Source organism: Exophiala spinifera (assembly GCF_000836115.1).
Source record: "Exophiala spinifera strain CBS 89968 unplaced genomic scaffold supercont1.1, whole genome shotgun sequence".
NCBI lineage: Eukaryota > Fungi > Ascomycota > Eurotiomycetes > Chaetothyriales > Herpotrichiellaceae > Exophiala > Exophiala spinifera.
The window spans coordinates 4,630,083-4,648,110 of record NW_015622513.1 but is presented as its reverse complement, the minus strand read 5'-3'; the positions used below and the strand labels follow the sequence as shown (position 1 = coordinate 4,648,110).

General features: G+C 52.5%; 9 protein-coding genes across 9 annotated transcripts; 4 read left to right on the top strand and 5 right to left on the bottom strand.

Moving 5' to 3' along the window:
• Positions 1–395: 395 nt before the first annotated feature.
• PV08_01719 (uncharacterized protein) lies at positions 396–1,373 on the bottom strand (the record flags this gene model as incomplete). The annotated part of the gene is made up of 2 exons (XM_016376079.1): positions 396–837; positions 967–1,373. 2 exons carry the CDS (start codon positions 1,371–1,373, stop codon positions 396–398), a joined length of 849 nt encoding a protein of 282 aa, XP_016241355.1.
• A 799-nt stretch (positions 1,374–2,172) lies between these two features.
• PV08_01718 (uncharacterized protein) lies at positions 2,173–3,092 on the bottom strand (the record flags this gene model as incomplete). Its single annotated transcript, XM_016376078.1, has 2 exons — positions 2,173–2,925; positions 2,979–3,092. The coding sequence occupies 2 exons, from the start codon at positions 3,090–3,092 to the stop codon at positions 2,173–2,175; spliced, it is 867 nt and encodes a 288-aa protein (XP_016241354.1).
• Positions 3,093–4,464: 1,372 nt separating this feature from the next.
• On the top strand, positions 4,465–5,499 carry PV08_01717 (uncharacterized protein; the record flags this gene model as incomplete). Its single annotated transcript, XM_016376077.1, has 4 exons — positions 4,465–4,750; positions 4,810–4,929; positions 4,988–5,215; positions 5,309–5,499. The coding sequence occupies 4 exons, from the start codon at positions 4,465–4,467 to the stop codon at positions 5,497–5,499; spliced, it is 825 nt and encodes a 274-aa protein (XP_016241353.1).
• Positions 5,500–7,010: 1,511 nt separating this feature from the next.
• On the top strand, positions 7,011–8,436 carry PV08_01716 (uncharacterized protein; the record flags this gene model as incomplete). The annotated part of the gene is made up of 4 exons (XM_016376076.1): positions 7,011–7,476; positions 7,556–7,666; positions 7,800–7,924; positions 8,176–8,436. The coding sequence occupies 4 exons, from the start codon at positions 7,011–7,013 to the stop codon at positions 8,434–8,436; spliced, it is 963 nt and encodes a 320-aa protein (XP_016241352.1).
• Positions 8,437–9,205: 769 nt separating this feature from the next.
• On the bottom strand, positions 9,206–10,784 carry PV08_01715 (uncharacterized protein; the record flags this gene model as incomplete). Its single annotated transcript, XM_016376075.1, has 3 exons — positions 9,206–9,505; positions 9,543–10,213; positions 10,283–10,784. 3 exons carry the CDS (start codon positions 10,782–10,784, stop codon positions 9,206–9,208), a joined length of 1,473 nt encoding a protein of 490 aa, XP_016241351.1.
• Positions 10,785–11,453: 669 nt separating this feature from the next.
• PV08_01714 (uncharacterized protein) lies at positions 11,454–12,154 on the bottom strand (the record flags this gene model as incomplete). Its single annotated transcript, XM_016376074.1, has 2 exons — positions 11,454–11,603; positions 11,714–12,154. The coding sequence occupies 2 exons, from the start codon at positions 12,152–12,154 to the stop codon at positions 11,454–11,456; spliced, it is 591 nt and encodes a 196-aa protein (XP_016241350.1).
• A 1,192-nt stretch (positions 12,155–13,346) lies between these two features.
• On the top strand, positions 13,347–13,722 carry PV08_01713 (uncharacterized protein; the record flags this gene model as incomplete). The annotated part of the gene is made up of 2 exons (XM_016376073.1): positions 13,347–13,439; positions 13,534–13,722. 2 exons carry the CDS (start codon positions 13,347–13,349, stop codon positions 13,720–13,722), a joined length of 282 nt encoding a protein of 93 aa, XP_016241349.1.
• Positions 13,723–14,143: 421 nt separating this feature from the next.
• On the bottom strand, positions 14,144–15,928 carry PV08_01712 (uncharacterized protein; the record flags this gene model as incomplete). Its single annotated transcript, XM_016376072.1, has 1 exon — positions 14,144–15,928. One exon carries the CDS (start codon positions 15,926–15,928, stop codon positions 14,144–14,146), a length of 1,785 nt encoding a protein of 594 aa, XP_016241348.1.
• Positions 15,929–17,081: 1,153 nt separating this feature from the next.
• Positions 17,082–17,718, top strand: PV08_01711 (uncharacterized protein; the record flags this gene model as incomplete). The annotated part of the gene is made up of 2 exons (XM_016376071.1): positions 17,082–17,459; positions 17,491–17,718. The coding sequence occupies 2 exons, from the start codon at positions 17,082–17,084 to the stop codon at positions 17,716–17,718; spliced, it is 606 nt and encodes a 201-aa protein (XP_016241347.1).
• Between the last annotated feature and the right edge of the window lie 310 nt (positions 17,719–18,028).

Genomic DNA, 18,028 nt, shown 5'->3' with positions numbered 1-18,028 from the left:
GGTCCACGAAGTCACATCATTCTAACGAATGATTTTGGTGGAGTTGAACATGCGGCTTTTTTCTCACTTTATGTTAATTGGAACGATGAAAAAGTTGTGGTTTGGCATACGGATGCGTTCATTGCATGGCATGTATCTTCATGACTTGTTTTTAATCCCGCGTCACGCCTCCCTGCGTCTCTCGTGATCAAACTTTTCAATTCACTGCATATGTATGTACTTGGACATGTGTCGACACATAATGAAGGCTTGTACATGTTACGTATACGGAACATTCAAAGAGGGATCCCATGTACTAATGGGCAAGTACCGACTGGGGGAGTACGACGTACAACTTAGAGAGGATAAAGAGAAGAGTACTCGTGGGAAGTTGTACTTGACAAAATGACGTTCGTTCACAACTTGCTGGCCTTCCACACTGGCTTCCTCTTCTCCCTGAACGCCGCAAGGCCTTCCTTCGAATTCTCGCCCTCATGCAGGCCTCGAGCCATCTTGTCCTGAACGAGCTGATACGCCCGTTCGACACTGGCGGTCTCCCAGGTCTCACGCAGGGCGGCGCGAGTGACGATGATGGCGTCCGGGGAGATGTTGGCGACCTTCTCGGCCAGCTTGACGGCTTCGTCGACGACGGTGGATTGTGACGAGGAAACGTGGTTGATCAAGTTGAATTGCAGCGCTTCCTTGGCCGTGAGGAAGCGGCCTGTCATGCTGATTTCGCTGGCCAGAGGCAGTCCGACGTTGCGCACGAGTCGGGGTAAGCCACCAGCTCCGGCGTAGATGCCGCGGAGGGCTTCGGGGAGGCCGAATGTTGCGGTTGGTGAGGCTACTGTCATGTCGCTGTGAACCACAAGCACGTTAACACCAGTCAATATCAGTATCGGTAGTGAGGAGAAGGGATGGGGTTGGTCAAAGATACGAGGACCGTCGGGGAGAGGGTTAGTAGGTACAGGTACTCTGTGTACATACCAATTCAAAACAATCTCAAATCCTCCACCCAACGCAAATCCATTGACGGCTGCGATGATGGGTTTCTTTCCCACGCGCCTCGAGACACCGGCGAATCCACTGGGAGGGTGCATCGACAGGTACGGCTTTTCTTCGATCTCCTTGGGATCTCGGGTGCCGAGTTCGATCAAGTCCTGGCCGGCGCAGAACGCCTTGGGGCCCGACCCGGTGATGACGGCGGCGCGGAGTGTCGGTTCACGGTCGAACCACTCAAACACCCTGTGCAGGTACCAGTGGACTGCGTAGGGGATGCTGTTCATCTGTCGTTCGCGCGTGATGGTGACGAGCAACACGTGTGGCGCTGGGTATGACAGACTCACGGATGGGTCTGGCGGTGGGGGAGGAAGTGTTGTCGATGTTGACGACATGATGATCGATTTTTGATTGTCGACAGGATGAACAGTTGCTGGTCGCTGGTACAAGTGTTGAAAGCCGGGGTTGTTCTCACTTTCCTCGAAGCCGTCAAGGTTCCGCGGTAGAGAAGGATCAGGCTGGGGTTCCTTGGAAGGTCTATACAGCGTAGTCCGTGTATTCGAGTGAGACAGAAGAGGGATGTGGACGAGGCCTACCGATGTGCGCGAAGATGATCACTGCGTTGGCTTCTCCATGAGTCTGTACCGAGACACAACCCGGGGTATATCAAGGAACCTCGGTTCATCCCACGCCAAGACTAGATTAGTCAGACGCAACAAGAGATACATCACTCGTACACGTCCCACGGAAGACATCTCACATACCACCAGCTATTCCACAATCAAATCACAGCACTTCGGTCCCAAGATGACAAGAACCCTCCATCTGAGAGAGGTATTTGACAACTATCACCTTGCGAGAGTCGCAGGTCCTAATCACAAAAGGTGATCATGGTCTGACGAGATATCACAACTTATGGCCTCCGGCCTGTGTCCATGCTTTGGCAGTCTTCAACACTTTGGCTTATCTACCTATGTACCTAGGTTCGCCCAATCTGAAGGTCCTGAGACCTCTCACCAGGCGCCAAACTATGTCGGATGTTGAGGGTTATTGTTGCGTGCGCACCTGTCCTTTTGTCCTCTCCAAGTCATTGGCGGAGTCGTCTCCCAGCCAGAAGCTTTCCTTAGCGACCAAGTATTCTACCGTGTTGGGCGCTACCTGGTGCCATCAAACCCTGACCACCTTCTGACACGCTTAGTTGTGTCCCTTTTTCGCTGCTGCCGCTTCTTTGGCCGCGATCTGACTCTCAGTATGGTGTGGCGCTCGAGCTTGGTGTTTCTTGGCCGCGGCGGCCTCCTTTGCCGCAATCTGGCTCTCAGTATGGTGTCTGGCTTGGTGCTTCTTCTTAGCAGCAGCTTCTTTCGCGGCAATCTGACTCTCAGTGTGGTGAGGAGAGCGTTTATCGACCCAGGAACCAAATTCATCTTCGGTGCTGTCCCACGGGCCAAACTCATCAGGAGCTTGCGCGGATCGGGCATTGTGTTTCTTGGCCGCGGCGGCTTCTTTCGCTGCGATCTGACTCTCAGTGTGGTGTCTGGCTTGGTGCTTCTTCTTAGCAGCAGCTTCTTTCGCCGCGATCTGACTCTCAGTGTGATGGGGCGAGCGTTTATCGACCCAGGAACCAAATTCATCTTCGGTGCTGTCCCACGGGCCAAACTCATCAGGAGCTTGCGCGGATCGGGCATTGTGCTTCTTCTTAGCAGCAGCTTCCTTTGCCGCGATCTGACTTTCGGTGTGGTGAGGCGAGCGTTTATCGACCCAGGAGCCAAACTCGTCCTCGGTGCTGTCCCACGGGCCAAACTCGTCAGGAGCTTGAGCGGATCGGGCATTGTGCTTCTTCTTAGCAGCAGCTTCCTTTGCCGCGATCTGACTCTCGGTATGGTGGCGACGTTCAATTTCTGGGATGACTGCCCTGGCCACTTTCGAGGCTATAGAGGCAAGTGACCCCTAACAGCTGTTAGCGATAGCAGGAACTGGCGTCAACTTGGATATGAACGTACAACATAACGTCTTTCGACATCGTGAACGCCAGCTTCGGCAGTATATCCGGCGGCGAGTGGCGCCGTGGCCATAAGGCCGAGAACCAATGTCTTAAGGATTGATGTGGAATGCATGTTGAGAGTGACTTGAGTTACTTGAACGACTGACCAGCAGTTGGAAGATAAACGAGAACACGGCAAATAGAAGAAAGAAGGAACTTTGGTCACAGACCGGAGTATGAAATGAATGAGTGCTTGATGATGAGCCTTCTCACTTTGGCAGGGACAGATGAGCTCTTTATATTGGGCAGCTCACCATCATAACTTAGGCTAGGTGCTCACCCTTCTCTATCATGGAGGCCGAAAACATCGGAGGCATTCCTTCATTCCATCTTGTAACGGAAGATCGACTGGTGCGAAACAAGCTTGCCAAACTCTGATCGTATGCATGCTCTCTCGGCACGCTTATCACACGGGCAGCAGAAATACCTCAAGGACTGAGATCCACCGGAAGCACCTTGAAACTCCAACTGCCATCGAGACTGAGATTCTGGATATGATCTGGAGGGATCGTTGATCATAAGCGCTGTCGGTGGATATTCCCCTCGCCACAAATATCCACTTCAGAGAAAACGGCTACAACATTGAGGGGGGCCAATAGCAGGATAGCCATTGTTTCTAGACGGCGGCTTCTTGTCTGGGCTTCTGTGACGACTGGCTACTGCAAACAGTGTCCTGTGCTCACCCTCTTCGGTTACAGTACCTGGGACTCCACCTTAACACCAGTTTCGAAACGGCTCTGTTTGAATCAATTTTCACCCTCTCGAAGTGCCATCATGTACTCGAAGACGACTTCTAGCAGCTCATCATTCAGATGCGTTCCTACCGGAGCACTGCGCTAGAGTACAACACCTCGTTTCCCACTAGATTTCCACTAGTGTGGTAGCACTAGCGCCCGACACGACGGCCTTTGGTTTGATCTATGGGGACTGTCACCGCCAGTTTTGAATTCCTACAATATTCATGACGCCCACTGGCTTTCAAGGACTGTGCCATAGCTCCACAGACTGGCAAAGCGGAGCAGCTTTCCGAAGACCCCTTAACGAAGAGCTTGACCTGTATTAGCGCCTGCCTTCTTGGGTTAGTTATCCATATACCCCACACGAAACATGACTCGTGCGTTTCGAGCCCTTCATCCCTGTGAGCCACGATGTTCTGAAACCTGAGAACATGACACAACTCAGAGCCGCATTCAGCAATGCTACCGATACGAGTATCCTATACGACAATGAGTGGACAAGGATTGTCGATCCTGGCGAGTTTACACGAGCCGCCTCCTTACTACCTGCATTCTACCGCCATGACCTTAGGGACGAGAATACAAGCAAAACATTGAGCAGCCTTTACCAACTCACACTTCTACGCAGGTACACAACCAAGCATACCATCGACGAGCCTTTACCAACCAATCTACACTGCAGGATTGATTTCATCGAATTCTCCAGCAATGGATTACAAATATCAGTCTCTGAGTCCAATACCCGAAAAGCGCCGTGCAGAGTCCTTCGAGTCCGCTTCAACTTTGGAGGGCTTGGAGGACCTAGACAATTCGATTGTTAGCACACCAAATGTCCTCTGTTGCCCGAATTTGAACAATTCCAACAGCATCGCCGCTTCGAAGTGGTTATGGCTGATCCATGGGGTCGTCCTCATGACCTCATGCACGATACTGGCGCTTGCCGTCTCCATGCGATCATCAACCTTGGAGCATGTACGCCAATTCTCTGCCTGGTGTAAGTGGCTTCGCGAGACAGCGGTTCCAGGAGCCCAAGCTGACAAAAGATGCGCACAGCACCTGCAGAGACTGCAGTACGATACGATTCGCTAATGTACAACATCACGACCGTGGGAAACAGATTCGTGGGAGCCGGACCCGAGGTCGATAAAGCGTGGAGAGAAATTTCTTACGATAGTGAGCTCTGCCGACTCGAGACCGTCATGTGACTGGACTGACAACGTTGGGCCAACAGTGGGAGATCAATGGATGTCCAAGTCCGACATCTCCAGACTCGGCATGCCGGAGACGTCGCTGAAGGTCAACCACCCACAAACGGGAGAAGAAGGGTATCGAGTGGGGATGGAAGTGTTCCACCAACTTCACTGCCTCAACCTTCTGCGGAAGGTAACTTACAAGGAATACTATGAACCGCTTGGAGGCGAGTTCGGAAAGGGAGCAGAGGCCTTGCAACGGCACACAGGTACTGTACCGCCCACTCCCACATGTCTGACGATGATTGCCATGATTGATCAATAAGAACTGTGCCTTGTTGCTGACACTTGGATGATCACAGAGCACTGCATCGAGGTCCTCCGCCTGAACCTGCAGTGCAACGCAGACATTGGCATCTTCACGCTCTATCTGGTCGAAGGCGACCCTCTCGCATGGCCCGAGCTCAACTCGAAGCATGTCTGCAGGAATTTCGATAGCGTGCGCCAGTGGGCATTGGACCACTCTGTGGGAAACATGGAGGTTCTAAAATGATGGCACTGACGAGCCTCTTCAGCGGTGCCACACCCCAGTAAACACGGATAGACCCGCGTACAAGGTCAACATGACCATGACTCTTCCATGCGTACCTTGAGTCGATAACTACACCGTACAATGAGAAAGGGGGGAGCAGAACCCCTGTCCAACTCTACCACAGTCTACTTCGGTGTCTCCCATTTTTCCGCTCACGGGGCGATACTTTACCCGGGACTCTTTGATAGTCGCGTTGAGGTATTGCGTGATTTTCCCCCTGCGCGTTAAACGTTGGGGATCTGATACGCGCATCGCATAGAGATGCGGCTATTCGGTTCTGCCCGCCACGAAAGCTTGACCTGAGCTTGTACCTTGAAACGTCGGCGGCATCTTGCAAGTGTCAACCCAACCTCGTTCATTGTTTTCCCTAGGCGACGCAGCAGCATCTCAGACCTCTGACCGCGGACGCGGACGGTGGGTTCTTTGGTGCGTCAAGGCCAGGCACTGTTGGCAAACTAAACACGACGGCGTTCAACGGCGGCTAGGTCGGTTTCGATAAGTTTGTGGAGGCATTCCAGCAAGCCCGCTACCAGAGTCCCCATTTCGACTCCAATGGATCGACGACTCGGGAGGGACGTTCACAGTAAGTGCTCCGTGCCTGTGGTTACGTTTCGAAGCGAAGTTCGCGAAACCGACTGAGACGATTAAATCTGAAACCAGGATCCCATCGGTTCAGATTTCCTGTGGGGAACCGCGACGACTTACCCTGCTTATACCACGGCCCATATGGTCATACGTATCTTCCGCTCTTTGAGGCATCTTTAACCTGCTGGCCCTGTAACCGCCCTCGTTAAAACTTCCCCACGTGACGTTGCTTTTCTCAACTACCGAGTTACAAGTTATTCACTCACCTCCACACGCTCGACGAAACATCTTGTGGATCTTGACGCTGCCTCACACTAGGGCCATGACACAAGTATGAGTATCCGTAGGGAGTGCTGTGTGTGCTTGCTCCTGTTGGATCGATGAAGTCCCAACCGTAGGTCTCGTTGATCTCTAGAAGATCCGTACTGATGATTGACCTTGTTGAAACACTTAAAGAGCGAGTGTTTCAATCAGCGAAACTTGACTTGAAGCAACCGCCTCACGATTGCGGTGGTGAACTTGGACATCGGCTCGTGAAATGGCTCCTGGCTCATGCATGGCTCATGTCCCCAAGGGCAAACAATGACTGACCGACCGTCTGATAGCCCCAGCGGCACTCCCTCTCAAGTCTCTTTGCGTTCAATCCAATCGACCTTTTTCCCATTGTCACGGTTCTAACCATTCACCATCTCTCTCTGAACAGACGCATTCATCCTCTCACTCACCAGACACATTTACCCGTTCCTTAGCAGACTGAAGAGCTAGCTATCCAGCCAACCCACCCATCTCTGTCGATTTTCAGTCTTTTACTCTCTCTCTCTCTCATTTGGGGGTTGAACGTGATTACTGGACCTTGTTCAGCTTGCCACCACTCCCGCCCGCCCACGATGGTCCTTCACGCCTCCTCGGACGAAAGCGCAATGCCCATGTTACAGCAACAGAACCGCGACGAAGAGGATATCCCCCTCGACGACAACGCATCCGACATAACCAGGGTGGGCTACGCAGCCATGTACGGCAAAGCGGCAGCAGTGGCAGCACACGTGCGAGAAAGGAGTCCCTCAAATCTGTCGAGTTGGTCAGACTCGTATCGTTCGTCGACGCTGACGGGGACGGGGACACGGAGACGCCGCCAGTGGATGACGACGGATTTGATCTTCGTTTGGTTCCGCTGGGGAGTCGTCGTGCTACTACAGGCGACCATTATCCTCCTGTTGTGGGGGCAGAACGTTGCCACCGCCGCGTGCGAGAACCATGCCCATCGTCACGCCGCCGCGACGGCAGAGAAAGACGCCGTTCTCAAGGGGAAGGTCGTCGAGACGGGAGACGACATTAACGGGATTTATAAAACATGTGAGGACCTCATCCGCATCCAAGAAGCAGAAAAAAAGAGACTTCCTCTCGAAAACTGACACGTGCCCGCCGCCCCCAGTGTCGCATTCGTACACGTACCTAAAGCCAGACGAGGATCGTTTCATCCCCAATATGACCTCGAACGACAACCGATTGGAGATCCGGAGGAACTGGGACATGTTGATGCCGCGTAAGTTCTGACTTCCTGCCAACCTACCTACCTACCTACCTACCTACCCACGACTTCTCGCCGTATTGCGACATACAATCCACCGTGACCTCTTTAATGCCATTAGACCATTCTAACAAGTCAAAACGATCAGTCGGCAGCGGAAGTGTCGCGATCCCCGAGTACAAGGAGCATCCGCTCCTAGGCGATCCCATCACCGACGACCCAATCCGTTCGGGTCCGCTATATGAAGCGTCGTGGACTCACGCACTACACTGTGTAAGTACAGGTACCTTGTTTTTACTGTTTTGCTGTTTTGTCATAATTTACTTCATGTCGCACGCGCCAATGTCCCTCGCGTTTCTTTCCAACTGGTGTTTCTGTTGTGTGTACCGATGTTACCTTTTACTCCGTTTGTCATGTTGTCAGCAACATTACCATCACCATCACCGTCAACCAGCTAGCCAGCTAGCCATCTGCACCTCAGGGAGGAATCGCCTGGCTTACCACCGTCACCTGAATATTTATAGCTCTACTACTCGGTCGACAGTTACCACCAGCTCATCGTCAACGGGGGCAGCGACGACGACAACCCCTACCACGCGAGCCACTGCTTCGAGTACCTGCGCAACAGCATCCTGTGCAACCTGGACATGACCCTCGAAGGGTCCATGTCCACGCCGCAGGACAAGGAGAGGGGACAGCCCCACGTGTGCAGGAACCGAGAAGAGGCCGTCAGGTGGATCGAAGAGAGGAGGGTCGACGACTTACAGGATATCGTCGGGCCGTGAGAGGTGAAGTAGGTACTGAACAAATGAACACAGAAACAAACTTGACCAAAGTGACCAAAGTGACCAAAGTGACAAAGTGACAAGCGACGAGGGTACCTAGTAGCTATTACCCAGTACCTAGCGCCTACCTAGTAACTACCTACAAAGGGGAGGGGGGAGGTCTCGCGTCAAAAGGGACCAAGGAAGAACATTCATTTGCTTTCAATTCTCGTCAAGATTGTTCGGCGGTGTTTCTTTGTATTTAAACAAAAATTGAAACAAGACTCACTGAAACTGCTCACCCAGATCGAGGTTCCCCTTTTTCGGAAGCTAACACTTGCGAAGACTACCCCAAGGTATCGTTAATATAGGGGTAGATGGTTTCAGGCTTGGTAAAAAGAAAGACCACCACCGGTGATTGAAACTGCGAACCAACTGCGTGGTGAGTCATGGCAATGCAGCATTGAACTCGAACAAGAAACCAAAATAATCGGATGGTATACATCATATTTTCTTCACCAATTCGGTCGTCGTAGATCTTTTCGTTTGGCTCGCGAGTCTCTAACATAGATATAGATATATAATATTTTTTCACATCAACGCCCCCCACAACGTCATCCTATATTAAAAAAAACATTGTCCACGAACAGAAAAAACGAGGGTAGTAACGACGAACATGAAAAGGCCACGAAAAAAAGTCCCCTAACGTTCAGGAATCAAAAAAAATAAAAGAGAGAGAGAGAACGAAAAGAGCGCCCGTTGCCGGAGAACTTCGTCGTGGTCAACCACTTCATTTTACAGGCTTTTCAAAAACAAGATTAGACGAACGAGTCCAGTCCAACCCGCCGCCGTAGGCGTTGAAGGGTGACAAGTCTTGGAGTTCTTCGTAGGTTACGGTGGTAGGGGTACTCTGCGAAGGGACCAGTTCGGGCAAGGTGTTTTCGAGCATGTCCATGTCGATGTCGATGCCAAGGTCGAAGTCGAAGTGGTGAGCGTGCACGTCGTGGTGGGATGGTTCGGTCGTCAACAACAGTTCGCAATCGGGGTCGTGTTCGTGTTCGTGTTCGTGTTCGCGTACGTGTACGTGGTCCTGCGATGCAATCACTGATTCTTAGCCTAGGACGAACACAGCTCCCGAGCAAAAAAGGACAAAACAGGGACGGGGGTAGCTTGCCGAGTGCATGGTGAGGTTTCTTGGTCGTCTTCTCAAAAGAAACTTCGTGACCATGGCCTGCCTCCTCCGAGGTGGCGGTGGCCATGGTCGAATACGGCACAACAGAGTGTCCGCGCGATGGATCACGGGGCCTCGACGCGGATTGACTCGTTGTAGTAGAAGTGGGTCGTGGCATTTGCAACGCGGACCGATTATGATGAGGATGCTCGAGGTCATGTTTTCGTGCGCGTGCCGCCTGCTGAAAGTCTTGGGCTTGCTTTGTTGCCCGCACAGTCCTCATCCCTGTCTCGGCCGATACGGTCGTCCTTGGTTGCCACTGGGACAAACGAGGTGACCTTGAAGTCGAAGATTGGGATTGCTCCGAGACAGAGGGAGCCACGGACGAGGTAGCAGGGGCAGAAGCAAAGACTTCTGGAACTAGACGACCGACATGAAACGACGACGATGTGGTTTTGGTCTGTACAGGAGCCTGGACAGCCGGGGCCGAGCCCGGATAAAGCGTGTCTCTCGCCCGCTTGTTGCGCCCACATTGCACCGAGGAGGAGTTGCGACTACTTGCTCCGGACACGCGACGCTTTGTCGGCAGCAGTGGCTTCGCATAGACTTCTTCCCGGACGTCGATGCCTAAAGGACACGACTGTCAACTCAAATAGTCCTTCGTGTATCTGAAGGTTCAGTTGGGAGGCCTCTTACCCTTCTCGAGGAGCACACGTTCCAGGATGGAATTCTTGTAGCGCAACATCAAACAATCGTCGGACGCGACGCGGACACTTTCCTGGAGATCACGAATCGTCTGCTGGTGTTGCTGGATGGTGGCCTCGAGCTGTTTGAGGTGTTCATTGCGCCGGAGACGAAATGTTGCTTGGGCCTGACGATTTCGTTGTCTTCTGTCTTCTAAAACAGCACTTGCCTGGCCGACGGCGTGAGTATAGGATCTTTCGGCGAGGGGAGAGCAGACCCGAAGACTTACAACTTGCTTGCCACGTTTGTCCTTGGAAGACGTCGTGGACGAGATTTGCAGCGATGAATCTTCAGCAGCGTCGACGCAGTCATGCCCACCTTCGTTATCTATACCTGCGAAGAAATAAGTCAGAGCCCTCGACGACAACCACAGTTCTTCCTTCGACATACGGGACTCACGCCTGAAAACGTCAGGATCAAGCGACGCCCGGTCGGAAAGCTCGGTGGGGTGCATGGTCTGCCCCTCCGACATGAAACAATCTTGGTCTTTTACTGCCTAAGCTTGCCAAAGTCTGTAGAGGTACTCGTACTCAACCCGGCACTGTCGACAACGGAGCGATGTGAAGACACAGTAGAGTGATGTAAAAGATTCTCGAGAAGCGAAAAACTACATACAAGGTGACCAAAAAATTTCCAACCGCGTCGATAGAGCGAGACGAGCCTTATCTTTTGACTCTCACGGCCGTGACCAAGACATTTATCGAGCTTATCGGACCCAATTAGCTAATTCGCCTCCAAATACGACTGTCAATCTGCCGTTCTTATCAGGAGGAATACGAGTGTCTGCTTCTAGACAGAAACAAGTCAACATATTCATGGTTCTTGCGGTCGACGAGTTCTACTGTGTGTGTGTAAATGCAATAATCTATCTCTGGAAAGCCGGAGAACCTTATCCATCTTTCTCCTGTATGCCGTGTTCATTCCCCAATGCATCATCGTCGTAATCTCTATCGTACCTTTCCCGTTGACCACTCAGAACTAGAACTCATCCAGTGCTCGTATCCAAAGTTCCAGGTCTCTCGCAAAGCCAAGCTGATTGTCCCTATTCCGTCTCTTCTTTATCTCTTCTTTACTCAAGCGCAGCATGAGACAACTCGAGTGTTGCTCACACAAACGCCGTTGATCATATTGCCATGAGACTCACATAAACACCCCAAGCCAACCCGGCCAACCCACCCACAAGCATTCTCTGTTCAACAGGGACCACGGCCAGGTTGAGGAGTGAAACCAAAGGCCAGAACTTGTATCCCGCGATCATCATGGGCCAAAAGTCCTACGGCAGTTCGGTATTAGTCTAGGCACCGCTTGCCAGGTAGGCAGGGAGGATAGGTAGGTAGGTAGGTAGGTAGGTAGGCATATTCTCTCTTGGTTCCGGAAACTCACTCTTTTCAACGCATCCACAGTCTGCGTGTACGTGGCGCCCCTCAGCAGACCGATGATGACGATGAAAGCCGCAGTATTGTAGACTGCGCCTACGGACTGGTCCAGCACAAATTTGATGATCGTATTCGTTATCGACAGAGACTCTGTGTCTTTCTCGTCTAGTTTTGCGCCGTCGCTCTTCGCCTTCTTCTTCTCGTCCAAAGCAGAAGCGGGTTTCTCCTCCTTCTTCGCCGTTCCCGGGAAGTTCTCTTCCAGCCACAACTGCCACATGTAGTTCGGAGGAGTGTTCAGGATCGAGAATACCACAAATTGGAAAAATGGGGAAGGATCGAAGGCAGAGAGGGATCGCTCGCGGTAGATGGTGAAACCCTGGGCTATGGCATTGGAGGCTGCGGCGAGGAGCGCACCTTGAACTGTGACGCTGACGATGCGGGTGGCCATTTGTTTTCTCTGTTGTATATCTGTGGCGTCAGTTGGGTAGTGCGGATAGTAACAGTAGCGATGGCGATAGCGACAGCGAACCGATCACCAGGTCGGGTGTTTTGGTGTTCAAGGAATGTGGTGAGTGAGTGAGTGAGTGAGGGAGTGTGGGCGGGTGGATAGATGGTAGACAACGTGCGGGTGGTTCTGGTTTAGATTGTAGTTTATCTATGCTTGTACGGACTGTTCGGGTGCCATTCTTCTTCCTCTTTGTGTTTGACCGATCGATCAACCGACGTGTCACGGATGAGTGCCTTGTCCACGGGGTGTTGCACACTCTAGAGGTCTCGAGGAAGAGGAAGAGGAGGCGAGATGGAAACGTTGTACTGTATCACCCAGAGAAGAAGAAGCGTGTTTCATTATCTCGACACGTGGCACGGTTGGATTGTCCTGTCTTGCCAGTGCGAGACCGAATTCGAATTCGACAAGAACTTACTGTCCCATTTGAACGAGATGGACAGACCGACAGACAGAGAGAGAGAGGGCGCGGATTGTGAATTTGTGATGGAGGATGCAAAAGGGTGGCATGTTTGAGCCGAATATTTCCCGCTCCCTCTCAAATCGAGATACTGCTGTCTTATCTATTTCTTTTTTTAACTTTTGAGATGGACTGACTCTCTACGACCATGTCCATCCACAAGACAAACCTGCCCTGGACAGTGAGGATGTGACACTCCAAGATACTCGAGCTCGTGCTTGTTCAAGGCCTGGCAGTCAATCCCCCCTTGGATCTGCATCCACGTTCCCTCGTTCCTGCAGATACCAGTGACCTCATCCTGACGTGAGGCTGTCAACTCATCCACTTTTTGCTAGAGAACAGGTACGAGTATACGAGTATAGGAGGGCCTAATGGAGGTTTCCCTACCCCATCATTCGGGATACAGATGCGACCATTGGTACTCGTGATGCCTCCCACCATGACACGGTCCACGGATCCTTCCAGAGACTGCATCCGAGACTCCTGCGCACAGTAGAGGTTATGACGTCTTGAATCACCTCAGGACTATTTTACACCTTCCAGTACCCCAGACGTTACTCGTAAGATCTTGATCATTTTCTGTTTGTATCTACTGCACGCATCCTTTCCCTCACAAATTCCCAATCCAAGAAACACCAAGTCACATCACGATCAGATAAAAATCAACCACCCAAAATGCCTCGTGGAGCAGATTACGACAACGGCATCCCGCAATCGGACAACGCCATTAGCCTTGATCATGACATTATCCACGGGGGAGATGGAAAGGTATGGTATTTGTACCCCCCGGCGCTGCTTCACAACTGCCGAGATATCTTTTCCAAGACGAACTGACATGCTTTCCTCGTTTGCAACACGACAGCCTACGTCCGAAGCCGACGTCGCTGGTGCCCACAAGACCGCCCCCTTGCCCGAGGGTCTAAGCGAAGAAGTCCACGACGAAGTCCACAGTGGTGGAGGCAGCAGAGGCTGGAAAGGCCATCAAGAGGGATCTGGAAAAGGAGGCCACGAACCAAAGTCGCTAGGACAGAAGAAGGGCTTGAACGCGTAGAAATCACGAATCTCGGAGAAAAAACAAAAGTTACCCTGGATGGGCTTTGTATATTTGACATTTGGATCCACCATATGCGTCTGATGAACAGTTGACGCCCCCAAACACCCAACGTGTATGTCGTTTGAGGATCAGGAAGAAGAAGACCTCGCATTAAATGGCATATACCGATCTTGTATAGATATACCAAAATGAAATCGACTCTTCGAAGCCATTTCGTACGTGACCATCCTACACTGCTTCTAATGGTCTGTGATACCGTACAATGCTTTTCTATCTGGTATTCTATACACAATGTTCCTGTTTGGTGGGTTTGCAAAAGTACACCCGTTTTACTATTCTCGATTCCCGGTCCCAGGAACCCGGCCACCGAGCAAGGTACATGCTAAATATTCACATATAAGTAGGTAGGTACATACCCTCACGTCTCTCTAGAAACGACAGGTGTAAGTACATCTCCGCCCATCCTCCCTTCTCTACCGTTCCCTCCATCATCCTCCTTGTCGATGTCCGGTGCAGTCCATCCCACACAAGCCTGCACCACCAACATGACAACCGCCAAACATCCACCAGCAAGATACACGGTCTTCAAACCCGTCTCGTATCCGACCAGCGCGACCTCTCTCTCCACGCCCGTCAACCTCTGCACGAGAATCGGCGTCCCGGCCAACTGCTTGATCAGCCCTTCTTTACCCGTGACACCTCGCCGGGCAAACTCATCCCTCAACGTGGTGACCAACGTCCTCAGGAACAACCCTCCCGAAATAGACGACCCGAAAGACCCCGAAAGGCTGCGGAACATGGCGTTCAGCGGAATGACAATGATATGCGTCGCGGGGACCGTCAGATGCAAGACATGCGCAAGCGAGTAGTTCAGCAGCGTCCCAACCAAAAACCCATTGAAGAACAACACCACAATGTACAAGTAGATGTTGGAGCTGGGTGTCGAGATCCACGACACGGCAAACATGGAGAGCGCAAAGAGCACAAAGGACACGAGAACCGACATGTAGAAGCTTCCTGTGCGGCGGATGTGAAGCCACCCTGCCAGCAACCCGCCGGAGCCGAAACCAAGATTGGTGGGGATGAGAGTCAGGCCGGCACTTGCTTGAGACCAGCCTCGCAGCGTGAGGACGTACGTGGGCGTGAAGAACAGCACTCCCCATCGGGCGGTCATGACGCCGATGGTAGCGACGCCGGTGAGGATGTTGCCGCGCGATTTGAGTACCGACACGGGGACGATGGGTTGTTTCGCCCAGTTGGCTTCGACTAGGACGAACAAGACCAGGGATGCGAGTGATAAGACGATAGGTGTGATTTGGATGCTGGGCGATGAGAGACTGTACAACAGCAAAACGACAGCGGCGATGATGGTGATGACGCCAAAGTAGTCGATCTGCGAGAGTTTCTTGCCGAGAGAGTCATCCTTCTCATATTCCGACTGGGGTCTCGATGTATTTGATGATTCTTGTCCCGGTGAGGTCGACGTTGGAGGAGAATGAGGAGTGGCCGGAATAGACCAAAATGCCACCAGGGCGGCACACAACGCAAAGGGGATCTGAAGCCAGAATACAGCACGCCAGCCGACCAGCGGTTCGAGTGCACCGGCAATGATCGCTCCGCACGCAACACCGGAAGTGTAGCCCGTGTTGATGCAACCAAAGAACAGCCCACGCCGTCTGGGGCTCGTGAGTTCAGTGACCAAGATGAACGCGACTGGCGTCACGGCCGCACTTCCGATGCCCGTGATGGCGCGACCGACCAGGAATGAGCCCAGGGTGCGGGCCTGCGAGGTGATCAAGAGACCGCACGCCTGCACGACAATCGAGGCCAAAAGGTACACGCGCGGCGTGAAGATGGCACATAGTCGGCCTGCGACGGGAGTGATGCTGGTCACGGCGATCAGGTACGCGGACGTGAACCAGCTCACTTCAGTCGATGCTTTCAGGGCGATGGCGATAGGTGATTGGATCGTGGTGATCAGAGAGACATTGTTGGTGAGGATGAAGATGAGGATCCAGACGGACAGGCAGATGAGTGCGCCTCGGGTTCTGGAGAGGTTGCTTTTTTCTTTGGCGACACCCGAATCTACGCCATTAATCGGACGTGGATCTGATCCTCGCCCTGAACCTGAACCTGGACTTGTAGCGTTGCCATTTGAGCTGGACAAAAGAGGTCGTCTTTCTGGGTCGTGGTTGGATGACATTCTTCCGCCGGCTCAAGTGGGAATCTCTGCGGTTCTCTTCTTCCTGACCTATCTCTTACCTGGAGTATACGACTGTGATAAAGATGTCATGGTAAATACAGATATAGGTCAAGGTATGTTCTTTCGTGGAAATAGTGACGGCTTGCAGCGAGTGATAGAGGGTGTTGACCATGCACGGAGTTATGCATTGGCTTTGCTGACGAAAGCATCCTCGGTGTTCCGCGCAATGCAAGACGTAACGGGCAAGTCTGGCGGGACCGTCGGCATTTGTAAACTTGCTCAACCACCGAGGAGCGACCACTATAACAATAACGCCCTTGCGACGGTGCTTGTCGTGCGATCAGTCACTATTGATGCAGGATCCATGACATTCTCTCTGTCCCTCAGAGGTCTCATGCCATGATGCTGGAGGCGTATTTGCACTTTGCAACCCCCGACCGAGAAACAATCACGGTTTCGCTTTTCCATTGATACCGTACAGAGTACGGAGGACATGTACGTCAAACAACCGACGACCACGCGAGTTTAATGACTGGTGTGGAAGTCCTTGACGGGACCTAGTCATAATAGGCGTCGACAGTCTGCACTGAGCCCTGCTCCGTGGCACGAACCCTCATCAACAGTCTTCTCCAAGTGTCCACCCCTGAGGTACAGCTCCGGCTAATTGACAGACTGAATGTCAGTGCGACGACAGGAAGGATCTAAAACCGCAAGCTAATGCGAAGTTTTACTCGGTCTTCTTGTCTGGCGCCGTCACTTCCAATCAAGCTGCTCTCGTATTTCGTTTCTCTGGCGGCGTTTCTTTGCGAGACTTTTCTACCGATGGATTGGCGACGCTTTCAAAAAGAGAGTTTCAAAGCCTCAGCAGGTCGAGTTGCTGCCTGGTCTGAATGACTCACGCTTCCAATGGCATTCCCTAACATGACAGTAGACTTTGCTGCCGGCGCTATGCACTTACCTAGTCCTTTCTACAGTGCGGATACAGTGTACTTGCAGGTAGGTGGGTACAGCGAGGGCATCGTATCTGGGTAGAGTACAGATATAAAGTGGTGTCTGAGGCCCCTGGAGAATCGATCCACAAACACGTCCCTTCACTCCTTGAATCTCGAACTTGGCATCGGTATCGTCGATAGCATTTGTACGATTGTATATCATGGCTTCCACCACCTCACTCCTCGACGCCATCACGCGCCGACGCACGATCTACGACCTCTCAGCCACGTCGCCCATCCCCGACTCCCGCATCATCGAGATAGTACGACACATCACGCTCCACGTCCCGTCGTCGTTCAACAGCCAGTCCGCGCGGTTCCTCGTCCTCCTCCACTCCGAGCACCGGCGCCTGTGGGACCGGGCGCGCGAGGTCATGGCCCAGGTGCTCCCCGAGGCCGTCTTCACAACGTACTTTGCGCCCATGATCACAAAGTACCGCGGCGGCCACGGGACCGTGCTGTGCTTCGAGGATCGGGGTGTCGTCGACGCGCTGGCCACGCAGTACGACGGCGTCATCCCCCCGCGAGAAATTCCACCAGTGGAGCGAGCACGGCAACGGCATGCACCAGTATGCGCTGTGGTGTGCGCTGGAGGCCGAGGGCATGGGCGCCAACCTCCAGCATTACAACCCCCACATAGACGCGATGGTCCGGGACACGTGGGACCTGAGTCCCGACTGGATACTCAAGGCGCAGTTGGTCTTTGGGGTGCCCGCGAATAATGTCCGGATCAAGAAGGAACTGGAGAAGAAACCGGTGGCGGAGAGGGTGCTTGTCAGGGGGGGCATTTCTCCGTGATTTCGCAACCTCGGCGTACTTTTCGAGGGTGGCAATCCGAATGGAAACGTAGTCAAAACAAGTCGATATAGAGACCACGTACTCTAGTAGGTCTGCTTCACGAAAGTAAGTAAAGTGCTGTCCAGGTGACACGCGGCTGGGGATAAATAAATGTGTTTGGCAAACCACGATACGGACGCGAGGACTGTTGTCACGTGTGGATATCGACAACACTTCAGTCACCAGTATCTCAGACAGGGAAGACAGTAGCACCGGTCTTGTATTCAGCTACACAGGTACAGCATTAAAAGGAGTGGCGGTATGGGAATTT